Consider the following 16,413-nt stretch of genomic DNA (forward strand, 5'->3'; position numbering starts at 1 on the left):
CAAAAGAAGTAAAGAGTTTGACGTCAATAGCTAAAAAAGACCTAATGGACTAACTCAATGTTTTACCCAATTCAAACCCTTTGGGAACAAAACGTTTTGTTCCAGGTATTTTCATATCATTTAAATATGAAGGCTACATTATCATGCAAATACAATGCACAAAGAATCTTAATCCCGGGTGATTTGAATTGGGTACAACACTGAATTAGCCGATTAGGTCTATTGTCTTTGTTAGACCCATAATGACATGCGGTCTCTTTTGTGTTGGTGTGGTCAGTGCATTGAACTTCTCATGCTTTCTTTTGTATTTTTCAAGGAGCGCCCTCACTTTCAAAGACGACCTTCCTTGTTCTTAAGAGTTCTTGTAATCAAGAATGGCAGACAAAAAGATGAACGTTTTCGAGCAGCATATACAAGAGCTTAGCGTTGCCAGAAAAGAGGGAAACAGAAAAGGGGAGGGTATTGCATATTTGAAATCAGGCAATTATTATTATGGCTTGGCTTATTTCGAACAGGCAAAGAGGGATTACACAGAAGCATTAATGATTTTTAAGGAAATAGGTTTCAGTGCTGGAAAAGGAAAAGCCTGTTGCAATCTCGGCCATGCTTGTCACAGTCTGGGATATTTTAAGCGAGCTATAGAGTATTATGAACAACATCTTAGCATCGCAAAAGAAGTAGGGGATAGGGCCGAGGAGGGAAGGGCCAATGGTACTCTCGGCAACGCTTATCACAGTCTGGGCAATTTTAAGCGAGCCATAGAGTACCATGAACAACATCTTAGCATTGCAAAAAAAGTAGGCAATAGGGCCGGGGAAGGAGGGGCAAATGCCAATCTCGGCAACGCTTATCACAGTGTGGGCAAATTTAAGCGAGCCATAGAGTATCACCAACAACATCTTAGCATTGCAAAAGAAATAGGGGATAGGGCCGGGGAAGGGGGGGCCAATAATAATCTCGGCAACGCTTATCACAGTGTGGGCAATTTTAAGCGAGCCATAGAGTATCATGAACAACATCTTAGCATTGCAAAAGAAGTAGGGGATAAGGCCGGAGAAGGAGGGGCCAATAATAATCTCGGCAACGCTTATCACAGTGTGGGCAATTTTGAGCAAGCCATAGAGTATTATGAACAACATCTTAGCATTGCAAAAGAAGTAGGGGATAGGGCCGGCGAAGGAAAAGCCAATGGTAATCTCGGCAACGCTTATCACAGTGTGGGCAATTTTAAGCGAGCCATAGAGTATTATGAACAACATATAAGCATTGCAAAAGAAGTAGGGGATAGGGCCGGAGAAGGGGGGGCCAATAATAATCTTGGCAACGCTTATCACAGTGTGGGCAATTTTAAGCGAGCCATAGAGTATCATGAACAACATCTTAGCATTGCAAAAGAAGTAAGGGATAGGGCGGGCGAGGGAATGGCCTATGGTAATCTCGGCAACGCTTATCACAGTGTGGGCAATTTTAAGCGAGCCATAGAGTATCACGAACAACATCTTAGCATTGCAAAAGAAGGAGGGGATAGGGCCGGAGAGGGAAGGGCCCTTGCTAATCTCGGCAACGCTTATCGCAGCCTGGGATATTTTAAGCGAGCCATAAAGTACCACGAACAACATCTTAGCATTCCAAAAGAAGTAGGGGATAGGGCAGGGGAGGGAATAGCCAATGGTAATCTCGGCATCGCTTATCACAGTCTGGGCAATTTTAAGGAAGCCATAGAGTATCACGAACAACATCTTAGCATTGCAAAAGAAGTAGGGGATAGGGCCGGGGAGGGAAGGGCCAATGGTAATCTCGGCAATGCTTATCGCAGGCTGGGCAAATTTAAGGAAGCAATAGAGTATCACGAACAACATCTTAGCATTGCAAAAGAAGTAGGGGATAAGGCCGGGGAAGGAGGGGCGAATGGTAATCTCGGCAACTGTTATCGCAGACTAGGGAATTTTAAGCAAGCCATAGAGTATCATGAACAACATCTTTGCATTGCCAAAGAAGTAGGGGATAGGGCCGGGGAGGGAAGGGCCAATGGTAATCTCGGCGCCGCTTATCACAGTCTGGGCAATTTTAAGCGAGCCATGGAGCATTACGAACAAGATCTTAGCATTGCAAAAGAAGTAGGGGATAGGGCCGGGGAAGGAACGGCCAATGGTAATCTCGGCTGCGCTTATCACAGTCTGGGCAATTTTAAGCGAGCCATAGAGTATCACGAAAAAGATCTTAACATTGCAAAAGAAGTAGGGGATATGGCCGGAGAGGGAAGGGCCAATGGTAATCTCGGCAACGCTTATCGCAGGCTGGGCAATTTTAAGCGAGCCATAGAGTATCATGAACAACATCTTAGAATTGCAAAAGAAACAGGGGATAGGGCCGCGGAGGGAGGGGCCAATGGTAATCTCGGCAACTGTTATCACAGTCTAGGGAATTTTAAGCGAGCCATAGAGTATCATAAACAAGATCTTTGCATTGCAAAAGAAGTAGGGGATAAGGCCGGGGAAGGAGGTGCCAATGGTAATCTTGGCAACGCTTATCACACTCTGGGCAATTTTAGGCGAGCCATAGAGTATCACGAACAAGATCTTAGCATTGCAAAAGAAGTAGGGGATAGGGCCGGAGAGGGAAGGGCCAATGGTAATCTCGGCAACGCTTATCACAGTCTGGGCAATTTTAAGCGAGCCATAGAGTATCACGAACAAGATTATAGCATTGCAAAAGAAGTAGGGGATAGGGCCGGGGAGGGAAGGGCCAATGGTAATCTCGGCAACGCTTATCACAGTCTGGGCAATTTTAAGCGAGCCATAGAGTATCATGAACAACATCTTAGCATTGCAAAAGAAATAGGGGATAGGGCCGGGGAGGGAACGGCCAATGGTAATCTCGGCAACTGTTATCACAGTCTAGGGAATTTTAAGCAAGCCATAGAGTATCATGAACAAGATCTTTGCATTGCCAAAGAAGTAGGGGATAGGGCCGGGGAAGGAGGGGCCAATAGTAATCTCGGCGCCGCTTATCACAGTCTGGGCAATTTTAAGGGAGCCATAGAGTATCACGAACAACATCTTAGCATTGCAAAAGAAGTAGGGGATAGGTCCGGAGAGGGAAGGGCAAATGGTAATCTCGGCAACGCTTATCACAGTCTGGGCAATTTTAGGCAAGCCATAGAGTATCATGAACAACATCTTAGCATTGCAAAAGAAATAGGGAATAGGGCCGGGGAGGGGGGGGCCAATGGTAATCTCGGCAACTGTTATCACAGTCTAGGGAATTTTAAGCGAGCCATAGAGTATCATGAACAAGATCTTTGCATTGCCAAAGAAGTAGGGGATAGGGCCGGGGAAGGAGGAGCCAATGGTAATCTCGGCAACGCTTATCACACGCTGGGCAATTTTAAGCAAGCCATAGAGTATCATGAACAACATCTTAGCATTGCAAAAGAAGTAGGGGATAGGGCCGGGGAGGGAGGGGCCAATGGTAATCTCGGCAACTGTTATCACAGTCTAGGGAATTTTAAGCGAGCCATAGAGTATCACGAACAACATCTTAGCATTGCAAAAGAAGTAGGGGATAGGGCCGGAGAGGAAAGGGCCAATGGTAATCTCGGCAACGCTTATCACAGTCTGGTCAATTTTAAGCGAGCCAAAGAGTATCACAAACAGGATCTTAGCATTGCAAAAGAAGTAGGGGATAGGGCCGGAGAGGAAAGGGCCAATGGTAATCTCGGCAACGCTTATCACAGTCTGGTCAATTTTAAGCGAGCCATAGAGTATCACGAACAACATCTTAGAATTGCAAAAGAAGTAGGGGATAGGGCCGGGGAAGGAACGGCCAATGGTAATCTCGGCAACGCTTTTCACAGTGTGGGCAATTTTAAGCGAGCCATAGAGTATCACAAACAAGGTCTTAGCATTGCCAAAGAAGTAGGGGATAGGGCCGGAGAGGGAACGGCCAATGGTAATCTCGGCGCCACTTATCACAGTCTGGGCAATTTTAAGCGAGCCATAGAGTATCACGAAGAAGATCTTAGCATTGCAAAAGAAGTAGGGGATAGGGCCGGGGAGGGAAGGGCCAACGGTAATCTCGGCAACGCTTATCGCAGGCTGGGCAATTTTAAGCGAGCCATAGATTATCATGAACTACATTTTAGCATTGCAAAAGAAGTAGGGGATAGGGCCGGGGAGGGAGGGGCGAATGGTAATCTCGGCAACTCTTATCACAATCTGGGGAATTTTAAGCGAGCCATAGAGTATCATGAACAACATCTTTGCATTGCCACAGAAGTAGGGGATAGGGCCGGGGAGGGAACGGCCTATGGTAATCTCGGCAACGCTTATCACACTCTGGGCAATTTTAAGCGAGCCATGGAGTATTACGAACATTATCTTGGCATTGCAAAAGAAGTAGGGGATAGGGCCGGGGAAGGAACGGCTAATGGTAATCTCGGCTGTGCTTATCACAGTCTGGGGAATTTTAAGCGAGCCATGCAGTATGACGAACAACATCTTAGAATTGCAAAAGAAGTAGGGGATAAGGCCGGGGAGGGAAGGGCCAATGCCAATCTCGGCAACGCTTATCACAGTCTGGGCAATTTTAAGCGAGCCATAGAGCATCACGAACATGATCTTAGCATTGCAAAAGAAGTAGGGGATAGGGCCGGGGAGGGAAGGGCCAATGGTAATCTCGGCAACGCTTATCACACGCTGGGCAATTTTAAGCAAGCCAAAGAGTATCACGAACATTATCTTAGCATTGCAAAAGAAGTAGGGGATAGGGCCGGGGAGGGAACGGCCAATGGTAATCTCGGCAACGCTTATCGCATTCTGGGCAATTTTAAGCGAGCCATAGAGTATCACGAACAACATCTTAGCATTGCAAAAGAAGTAGGGGATAGGGCCGGGGAGGGAACGGCCAATGGTAATCTCGGCAATGCTTATAATAGTCTGGGCAATTTTAAGCGAGCCAAAGAGTATCACGAACAACATCTTAGCATTGCAAAAGAAGTACAGGATAGGGCTGCGGAAGGAGGGGCCAATGGTAGTCTCGGTGCCACTTATCACAGTCTGGGCAATTTTAAGCGAGCCATAGAGTATCATGAACAACATCTTAACATTGCAAAAGAAGTACAGGATAGGGCTGGGGAAGGAGGGGCCAATGGTAGTCTCGGTGCTGCGTATCACAGTCTGGGCAAGTTTAAGCGAGCCATAGAGTATTATAAACAACATCTTAGCATTGCAAAAGAAGTAGGGGATAGGGCCGGGGAGGGAACGGCCAATGGTAATCTCGGCGTCGCGTATCACAGTCTGGGCAATTTTAAGCGAGCCATAGAGTATCACGAAGAAGATCTTAGCATTGCAAAAGAAGTAGGGGATAGGGCCAGGGAGGGAGGTGCCAATGGTAATCTGGGCAACGCTTATCGCAGACTGCGCAATGTTAAGCGAGCCATAGAGTATCATGAACGACATCTTAGCATTGCAAAAGAAGTAAGGGATAGGGTCGGGGAGGGAAAGGCCAATGGTAATCTCGGCAACGCTTATCACAGTCTGGGCAATTTTAAGCGAGCCATAGAGTATCACGAACAAGATCTTAGCATTGCAAAAGAAGTAGGGGATAGGGCCGGGGAGGGAGAGGCCTATGGCAATCTCGGCAACGCTTATGGCAGAATGGGTGAGCTTGAAAATGCTCTTCTCTTTAACGAACAACATCTTTCTATTTCCAAGAAAACGGAGGATCCAGTAGGGCAAGGAATCGCTTGCTATTGGCTTGGTCTTTTTCATGAATTTTTAGGCTCGTTGTGCAAAGCCCTTAATTTTTATCGTCTAAGCGTAAAACATTTTGATGAAACAAGGCATCTTCTTCAGGCAGAAGATGCATGGAAAATAAGCTTTCGTGATACAAAACAAGTGGCGTACACAGCTCTGTGGACAGCACTTTTAAAGAATAGAGAGGTTGATGAGGCTTTGTTTGCTGCTGAACAAGGACGTGCACAGGCTTTGACAGACATTTTGAAGGTGCGATTTGGCGTTGATGAAGAACCTACCTCGGCAATTGCGAGGACGGAAACTTTCTCCGCTCTTATGAAATATTTGCCTTTACAAACAGTTTTCATAGCACTTGCAGGGAACAAAATCAGTTTTTGGCTTCTGAGAAGAGAAAGCGGAATAAACTATAGGGAAAAGGAAATCGAAAATGGAAGTGCAGACTCACTGATAAAGACTGCTTTGAAACAGATTGGCGTGGGGGCTGTTGTCCAATGCGAGAACCCCTTGCAGTCCTTGAATGATTTCTTAATCAGTCCCATTGCAGACTTGCTCCAAGGTGATGACTTGATCTTTGTTCCTGATGGACCATTTTGCTTGGCTCCTTATTCTGCATTGAGTGACTCTGTCAGGATCCGTACTTTTCCCTCGCTAACCGCCTTAAGAGTGACCTCTAGTGCACTTGACGACTTCAATAGTAAGAGTGAAGCGCTACTTGTGGGTGATCCGTGCTTGAAGGAAATCACTTGGGGCACTGGTGGACCCATGTCTAGACAGTTGCCATGTGCGAAAAAAGAGGTGGAGATGATTGGAAAACGTCTGCACACTGCGCCTCTCACTGGCGAAAATGCAACGAAAGCTGAGGTGCTGAAGAGAATGAAGTCAGTTGCTTTAATCCACATTGCTGCTCATGGAGATAATGAATTTGGAGAAATTGTTTTGGCCCCAAATCCCAACCGTGCATCCCAGATTCCCAAAAAGGAAGATTTCATGTTAACAATGAGAGATGTTCAAGCAGTTCGTCTTCAGGCAAAGCTGGTTGTGCTGAGTTGCTGTCATAGTGGTCAGGGAGAGGTAAAAGCAGAGGGTGTGGTGGGAATAGCCAGAGCATTCCTGTGTGCTGGTGCCCGGTCTGTTTTGGTGTCACTCTGGGCAATTGATGATAAGGCGACCTTCTTGTTCATGCAGAGTTTTTATCAACACTTGGCAGATAAAAAAAGTACAAGTTTAGCTCTTCACCATGCCATGAAATCTCTTCGGGAGAGAAAGGAGTATTCCGCCATTAAATACTGGGCGCCATTTGTTCTAATTGGCGATGATGTCTCGTTTGAATTTGGGCTACAACAACTCGAAAAGAATGGTAAGCGCTGTTCGAATATGATTTTAATTACTGAAAAGAAATATGATGTACAGGTTTCGTGTCGGAAAGTTGTCGAGAGAAAAAGGTAAGGTGGGTATCAGAGGTTTTTTCTCGCGCCTGGCAGACGAGCGGGTCACAATAGAGACATGACCGACACCGAAAACAGCGCAAGAAAAACCTCTGGCACCCAGGGTAGGTAAGTTCCTCATAGAGAAAGGGTTTAAAATCGGTCGTCAATGTAGTTCTTTTAGAAACTGCTTTGGCTAAGGACTAAAATAAATACTAATTGCCGGATCCGAAATAGTTAATATTCATGAAACAAAAGACCAAAGCGAACATAATAATGCCTAATTAGCAAGGCCTGATCGGAATAACAATGGTTCTTTTGTCCTCTGCCATTTTAGTCCGCTGTATGAAATTCTACCCCGTTCACCGGGTCGGGTACGTGTAAACGATGCAATGGACCGAAAAGAAATCACTAATTGCCGGTTACCGCCGTAAAGTAAAGTTAGATAGGGAGCTTAAGCACGCGCGTTTTTGAGGCGCGGACGGCAACCGTAAGAGAACATTTCGCGTGCCAGGACATTGATGTCTCCCAGATTTTTATGCTAATAATCTCTAAAGATACTTAGGAATGTAAATGTGGTTGTTTGAAGACGAGGTAAAGGGGAAAACTGTTCAAGCGCGTGCTTAAGCTCCCTATTGAGGGCTTATAGACTACATCATGTCACAGTTATACTTAGTTGAATATGAATTGTTGCTCTCTTCCTAAGCTTATCTATGAAAAACGCTTTCACGGATGAAACAAATTGTCTTAAGTGCTACTATGATCAAAAAAACATTTCCTTTTTTTCTTCAGATTTTGAAAGTGTGTTCGCTTAACACCTGACTGGCAACATTTTGAGCTTTGAGTTTTATCCAAAGGTTGTTTATTTTGAGTGTCAAGTTTTGGATTTCACGGTCCGGCATTTCTCAAGTTCAAAACTGACCGATTGGACCTTGGAGGGTTGGATCTAGGGAAAATGACGTCATTTACTCACTAGCTTAAAATTTCATCGTGTAAACTCAACTTACTTTATATGCAAGACATGAGTTTGAAAATGTGAAAGCCCGAAACTCCCGTGCTGCATATTAATTCAACAGCATACACACGCATTGCGTTCTTAAAGGAGTGAGTGTTTGACGTCATTTTCTCGTCGACCCAGCTCTCTGAAGATTTTAAAGTTCGCAATGGTGGACCAATAAATGAGAAAATTCCAGTTAAAATAAACAGGTGTCTCTTTAAAATCAGAACTTAAAACTGGGGTCACTTAGTATTTAGTTAACATAGTTTTGAAATTTAAAGAAAAAGTAGAATTCGGTCTTAATAGCACCTTAATAATCATTTATCAATCACAATGAAATTCGTAATCGTCATTTAACCGGCTATCTTTTTCCTTTTCTTTCTTACTTTTTTTTTCAGAAACGGCGTCCAAAACTTGAGATAAATACTTCTTGGACTGTAATGCGTCAATATGTCAATTTCCTTACTCCAATTAAATGAGTTATTGTAAGCATTCAAGCATTTAACCTCATCATAAGTGGTAAAGGAATATGGCGAACTTTCCATTTAAGGACGTTCGCGCCAATTGTTTCTGCGCATCCTTACTGCGCACGCAAATGCACACGCCACGTCATACACGAGCGCGCGCGCTAAGTAATAAAATGAGAAATGATAGGGCAAAAGGCCATTGCCATAGCTTTGCCTGGATTTAACGGTCTTGGACGTTCGGTGACCCCTATTTTTCTTTCCAGAAACGGATTTTATTTACAATTATCTCCACGTTGTCCAAAAATGAACAAAAAATCAATGTGGGAAGTTAAAAAAATTTCAAGATTTCTGCTCACGGGACATCAAATCTTGCCATATTGCGGCTGCAAGGTGAGTGAAACTGTGGTCGCTAAATGCGAACTTGATCTTAAAGGAACCTCACCAGTTGACTAAATTCACTTAAGTCCACTTAAACAATATTTGGCAAAGAAGATTTCACTTCAAAGATTTAATTGCAATATATTTGGGTTTACAGACATTGGCCTTATTCGCTAACGAAGCCCGATTTTGTCACATTTTGGGTGTTTTTCCGGGCATGTTCTCTCCAAAACGAAGACGGTGACCCCCATTTTTTTTTACATTTCTGACATAACTAACTCATCATCTTACAGTGGTAAAAGTTTCAGAAAAAAATCAATGTTGTAAAATTTTCGCGCGAACGTCCTTAAGTCCAAGACAGAGTTTCCAGGAAGAACCGTTTCTCATGCATACTGGAAAGGCTAAATATCAATGCTGTCACATGTTATGATCATCCTTTTTTTCTCAAAAAAGCAAAAATTTAAGACAAAGGTGCCAGGTCTTCGCATTAGTCTTTCTGTGAAAAAAAGGTGCGAAAGACACCTTATTCCAAAATGGCCGCCATTTAAATATTCTTTTGCTTATACAAATTTGCCCTTGATGCCTCGTTCTTAAGCCTAAAATGCAAAAGAATATTTTTTCTTGAACGAGGCAACAAGGGCCAATTTGTCTGCGCATAAATCAGCTGCCATTTTGGAATAAGGTGTAGAGAGCCCATGGACAAGGAAATGGCAAGTTTTTCTGAAGAATCTAAAATGTAGATTTCCTTAGATTTTTAAAGAAGGGAAACGCAAAAAAAAAAAAAAAAATGGCCAACTATTGGGGCAAATTCCTAGAAGCTAACAAATTAAGAAAGTAGAAATTACTTGATGTCCTAATTAATATACATAAAGGTTTTAAGACTCGAGCTTTTCTATTCAAGAAATTGCTTAAAAAAGGTTCCAGAATCAAACGAATAGGAAGTTTCTCAGAAACGCGGATTTTCTAAGATATTGCCACAGGGGTGCAAGGCAAAATAGGGCGATCTCTTAGGCAGATTTCTAGAATGTAAAAAGACTAGGAAATGAACTTCAGGATTTGAGCGATCTCTTTGGGCAATTTCTTAGAGGAACTTCAAGAAGGTTAATAACTAGGGAATAATAGTAATGTTTGATCTCTTATTTAGCATGCATTGAAAGTTTAAACCGTAGATATATTTCCTCTTGTAGTCGTAAAACGTTCAATGCAAACTTGTTTGGAGATTACGATCAATGCATAGATTGATTGGTGCATATTAACTTCTTACTAAACGAGCGCGAGGACCGTACTGGTGAATATTGGCCCTAGGTCGTTTTTGTAATTTTAAGCGAGCCATAGAGTATCACGAACAAGATCTTAGCATTGCAAAAGAAGTAGGGGATAGGGCCGGGGAGGGAGAGGCCTATGGCAATCTCGGCAACGCTTATGGCAGAATGGGTGAGCTTGAAAATGCTCTTCTCTTTAACGAACAACATCTTTCTATTTCCAAGGAAACGGAGGATCCAGTAGGGCAAGGAATCGCTTGCTATCGGCTTGGTCTTTTTCATGAATTTTTAGGCTCGTTGTGCAAAGCCCTTAATTTTTATCGTCTAAGCATAAAACATTTCGATGAAACAAGGCGTCTTCTTCAGTTAGAAGACGCATGGAAAATAAGCTTTCGTGATACAAAACAAGGGGCGTACACAGCTCTGTGGACAGCACTTTTGAAGAATGGAGACGTTGATGAGGCTTTGTTTGCTGCTGAACAAGGACGTGCACAGGCTTTGACAGACATTTTGAAGGTGCGATTTGGCGTTGATGAAGAACCTAGCTCTGCAATTGCGAGGACGGAAACTATCTCCGCTCTTATGAAATATTTGCCTTTACAAACAGTTTTCATAGCACTTGCAGGGAACAAAATCAGTTTTTGGCTTCTGAGAAGAGAAAGCGGAATAAACTATAGGGAAAAGAAAATCGAAAATGGAAGTGCAGACTCACTGATAGAGACTGCTTGGAAACAGATTGGCGTTGGGGCAGTTGTCCGATGCGAGAACCCCTTGCAGTCCTTGTATGATTTCTTAATCAGTCCCATTGCAGACTTGCTCCAAGGTGATGACTTGATCTTTGTTCCTGATGGACCATTTTGCTTGGCTCCTTATTCTGCATTGAGTGACTCTGTCAGGATCCGTACTTTTCTCTCGCTAACCGCCTTAAGAGTGACCTCTAGTGCACTTGACGACTTCAATAGTAAGAGTGAAGCGCTACTTGTGGGTGATCCGTGCTTGAAGGAAATCACTTGGGGCACCGTTGGGCCCATGTCTAGACAGTTGCCATGTGCGAAAAAAGAGGTGGAGATGATTGGAAAACTTCTGCACACTGCGCCTCTCACTGGCGAAAATGCAACGAAAGCTGAGGTCCTGAAAAAAATGAAGTCAGTTGCTTTAATCCACAATGCGGCTCATGGAGATGATGAATTTGGAGAAATTGTTTTGGCCCCAAATCCAAACCGTGCATCCCAGATTCCCAAAGAGGAAGATTACATGTTAACAATGAGCGATGTTCATGCAGTTCGTCTTCAGGCAAAGCTGGTTGTGCTGAGTTGCTGTCATAGTGGTCAGGGAGAAGTAAAATCTGAGGGTGTGGTGGGAATAGCCAGGGCTTTCCTGTGTGCTGGTGCCCGGTCTGTTTTGGTGTCACTCTGGGCAATTGATGATGAGGCAACCCTCTTGTTCATGAAGAGTTTTTATCAACACTTGGCAGATAGGAAAAGTACAAGTTTAGCTCTTCACCATGCCATGAAATCTCATCAGGAGACAAAGGAGTATTCCGCCATTAAATACTGGGCGCCATTTGTTCTAATTGGCGATGATGTCTCGTTTGAATTTGGGCTACAACAACTCGAAAAGAATGGTAAGCGCTGTTCGAATATGATTTTAGTTACTGAAAATAAATATGATGTACAGGTTTCGTGTCGGAAAGTTGTCGAGAGAAAAAGGTAAGGTGGGTATCAGAGGTTTTTTTCTCGCGCGTGGCAGACGAGCGGGTCACAATAGAGACATGACCGTCATCGAAAACAGCGCAAGAGAAACCTCTGGGACTCAGGGTAGGTAAGTTCCTCATAGAGAAAGGGTTTAAAATCGGTCGTCAATGTAGTTCATTTACAAACTGCTTTGGCTAAGGACTAAAATAAATACTAATTGCATTCACCGGCTGGTCTTTTATATACCGGATCCGAAATAATTAATATTCATGAAACAAAAGAACAAAGCGAATATAATAATGCCGAATTAGCAAGGCCAAATCGGAAAACCAATGGTTCTTTTGTCCTCTGCCATTTTAGTCCGCTGTATGAAATTCTACCCCATTCACCGGGTCGGGTACGTGTAGACATTGCAATGGACTGAAAAGAAATCACTAATTGCCGGTTACCGCCGTAAAGTAAAGTTAGATAGGGAGCTTAAGCACGCGCGTTTTTGAGGCGCGGACGGCAACCGGAAGAGAACATTTCGCGTGCCAGGACATTGATGTCTCCCAGATTTTTATGCTAATAATCTCTAAAGATACTTAGGAATGTAAATGTGGTTGTTTGAAGGCGAGGTAAAGGGGAAAACTGTTCAAGCGCGAATTGTTGCTCTCTTCCTAAGCTTATCTATGTAAAAACGCTTTCACGGATGAAACAAATTGTCTTAAGAGCTACTATGATCAAAAAAACATTTCCTTTTTTCTTCAGATTTTGGAAGTGTGTTCGCTTAACACCTGACTGGCAACATTTTGAGCTTTGAGTTTTATCCAAAGGTTGTTTATTTTGAGTGTCAAGTTTTGGATTTCACGGTCCGGCATTTCTCAAGTTCAAAACTGACCGATTGGACCTTGGAGGGTTGGATCTAGGGGAAATGACGTCATTACTCACTAGCTTAAAATTTCAGCGTGTAAACTCTACCTACTATATATGCAAGACATGAGTTTGAAAATGTGAAAGCCCGAAACTCCCGTGCTGCATATTAATTCAGCAGCATACACACGCATTGCGTTCTTAAAGGAGTGAGCGTTTGACGTCATTTTCTCCTCGACCCAGCTCTCTGAAGATTTTAAAGTTAGCAATGGCGGACCAATAAATGAGAAAATTCCAGTTAAAATAAACAGGTGTCTCTTTAAAATCAGAACATAAAACTGGGGTCACTTAGTATTTAGTTAACATAGTTTTGAAATTTAAAGAAAAAGAAGAATTCGGTCTTAGTAGTACTTTAATAATCATTTATCAATCAGAATGAAATTCCTAATCGTCATTTAACCCGCTATCTTTTTTCTTTTCTTTCTTACTTTTTTTTTCAGAAACGGCGTCCAAAACTTGAGATAAATACTTCTTGGACTGTAATGCGTCAATATGTCAATTTCCTTACTCCAATTAAATGAGTTATTGTAAGCATTCAAGCATTCAACCTCATCATAAGCGGTAAAGGAATATGGTGAACTTTCCATTTAAGTCCAAGACAGAGTTTCCAGGAAGAACCGTTTTTCATGCATACTGGAAAGGCTAAATATCAATGCTGTCACATGTTATGATCATCCTTTTTTTCTCAAAAAAGCAAAAATTTAAGACAAAGTTGCCATGTCTTCTTATTAGTCTTTCTGTGAAAAAACGGTGCGAAAGACACCTTATTCCAAAATGGCCGCCATTTAAATATTCTTTTGCTTATACAAATTTGCCCTTGATGCCTCGTTCTTAAGCCTAAAATTCAAAAGAATATTTTCTCTTGAACGAGGCAACAAGGGCCAATTTGTATGCGCATAAATAAGCTGCCATTTTGAAATAAGGTGTAGAGAGCCCATGGACAAAGAAATGGCAAGTTTTTCTGAAGAATCTAAAATGTAAATTTCCTGAGATTTTTAAAGAAGGCCAACGCAAAATAAAATAAAAAAATGGCCGACTACTGGGGCAAATTCCTAGAAGCTAACAAATTAAGAAAGTAGAAATTACTTGATGTCCTAATTAATATAAATAAAGGTTTTAAGACTCGAGCTTTTCTATTCAAGAAATTGCTTGAAAAAGGTTCCAGAATCAAACAAATAGGAAGTTTCTCAGAAACGCGGATTTTCTAAGATATTGCCACAGAGGTGCAAGGCAGAATATTTTTAAAAGTGGGCGATTTCTGAGGCAGATTTCTAGAATGTAAAAGACTAGGAAATGAACTTCAGGATTTGAGCGATCTCTTTGGGCAATTTCTTAGAGGAACTTCAAGAAGGTTAGTAACTAGGAAATAATAGTGATGTTTGATCTCTTATTTAGCATGCATTGAAAGTTTAAACTGTAGAAATATTTCCTCTTTTAGTGGTAAAACTTTCAATGCAAACTTGTTCGGAGATTACGATCAATGCATAGATTGATTGGTGCATACTAACTTCTTACTAACCGAGCGCTAGGGCCGTACTGGGGAATATTGGCCCGAGGTCGTGGCAGTACGAACCGAGCGCACCGAGGCCCGTACAAAAACGACCGAGGGCCAATATTCCCCAGTACGGTCCCAAGCAAGTAAGGTTAGTAAGTAGTTTATTAAATGGCTTTTTAATTACCTTTTGCTTTGTTTGTGCAAGCCCGTAATCGGCCCCTGGGCATTACGGGAGAATAATACCCTACAATTCAGTCACAATTAGCCAATCAGAGCGCGCGTTATATTGGTTACAAACACAAGCCATATAATAATGAGTAGTAATCCTCTTAATGCAAACGGTCGGTGTCACAGTAATGAATAATCTTAGGCATATACAAGACTCATAGTCATAGTCTCTTTGTTTTGTAAATAAACATGAAACCTTAAATGTGGTTTACAAAAGAAAGCTCTGAATGACCAGTGCTTTACTTGTTCAGAATTTCGATACAATCGTCGCAAATGGCGACTTGATGCGCAGATTGGCTACCGAAACTACAGAGGAGAGTATTATAGAGTGTTTTCACTCACGTGATGAGTAACTTTGTTTTTTTTACCGAAAGAAAAAGAAAAAGTTTGCATGATAACAGAGCTCAATTTCCGGAGGATTAGTTGGGTGCAGCAACATGGCCGCCGTTCCATTGTTTAGGTATGCACCAACATGGCAGCCGTGACGTCACGTGAAAACACTCTATATTGACTCGCTTTTGAAACAAGGACTGTCCCTTCACCCGTCACAAAGCAACTAGTTTTCCATCCTTTTCATAGCCTACGTGGCTGGAGGGAAAGTGTATAGCAGGATTCTGTCCACCTCTGTAATATGTTTTGTTTTCAGTGACTTGACACTCCTGCTGTCCATAATTGGTTATTTCTTTTAAAGCATAGAAATGATTGACTGGTTTTCATGTACTAAATTCTAATTGCATTTGCCTTTGATTTTTATCCTTTGTACCAGTAACTGTCGTATTTTGAGTCAAAATTGAACCAAGGAAACATATTAAACCTAGTTTTCGTTTGTCCGGAAAATTCCAGACGATCGGGGATTTCGCAGTTTCCCCGACCTTCCCAGTGTTTGTCGACTGATGAAAACCATAAATGGTAGACATCCCCTGTAATCTGGGATGGTCGGGGACGAATCGGCAAAATAGGAAGCGTTTCTATTTTCCCAACGTGTCCCAGATTTTTGCGATACTCGACGATCATTCCCGTCATATGAAAACACAAATTTGTAATTTCGGGGACGTCGGCGATGGTTTTAGCTCTTTATTGATCTTTTAAATTGTGTGTTTCAATTTTTGGCGCACTTTCCATTTTCCGCCAAAGTCACTATTGGGAGAATCTAGGACAAGCGTCTGGCGATTTTCCGATATGTGGGCAAAGTCTAGGACGATCGGGAAAATGCTAGACTCCCACGCAAACACTCTTAGGGCTTCGTCACGCGTTCCTCCCCCACGAGGGAACAAAGCCCTCAGGGTGTCTGCGTGGGAGGCAGCCAAAAAACTGATCATAGATCTTTGCTGATTTTTTTGCTACTCCATGAAGGCTCTATTCTCCGCAAAACGGTGATCACCGTATTCGTACAGGAGAAAATAGCCATTCTTTGATGGATTAAGCCTGGCGCCTGCGTCAATGAAAATCCGCCATTTTATTAATGTGGGAGCTTATGCTCACGCCAATGATGCAAGAAGGGTTGCGCAATGTAAAACCAGGAAATCGCCTTAAATACCCACTGTTTACACTGTAATGATGGTGTTTTTAACACTGTGTATTTTGCAATTATCATTCACTTTTAGCTTAACTAAGAAGAACTAAGAATTAAGAAATAAAGAAACTGAAGTTATTGTACAAGATCCGATCACGGAGTTGAAGTTACCATGCTGGTCCAGTGTCAACTGTTTCTTTGCCGAAACCACAAAGAGGAAAATGCATGAAACCAAGCGCATCTCAGAGGACCATCCCAGTTTAATCAATTAAGTATTTTTTCCAAGC

At 42.5% G+C, this 16,413-nt stretch overlaps 1 protein-coding gene across 1 annotated transcript in view; it reads left to right on the forward strand.

Annotated features, from left to right (window-relative positions):
• The window catches only part of LOC137972606 (tetratricopeptide repeat protein 28-like), a 33,286-nt gene extending 18,062 nt beyond the window's left edge, over positions 1-15,224 (forward strand). The window contains exons 5-7 of the mRNA XM_068819348.1: positions 317-7,198; positions 10,317-11,908; positions 13,331-15,224. Of these exons, the coding sequence (XP_068675449.1) occupies positions 375-7,198; positions 10,317-11,908; positions 13,331-13,350 (8,436 nt within the window). The 5' untranslated portion in view covers positions 317-374 and the 3' untranslated portion in view covers positions 13,351-15,224. The remainder of the gene's footprint in view (positions 1-316; positions 7,199-10,316; positions 11,909-13,330) is intronic.
• Positions 15,225-16,413: the final 1,189 nt, after the last annotated feature.

The sequence above is a fragment of the Montipora foliosa genome, chromosome 10 (assembly GCF_036669935.1).
Source record: "Montipora foliosa isolate CH-2021 chromosome 10, ASM3666993v2, whole genome shotgun sequence".
Classification (NCBI taxonomy): Eukaryota; Metazoa; Cnidaria; class Anthozoa; order Scleractinia; family Acroporidae; genus Montipora; species Montipora foliosa.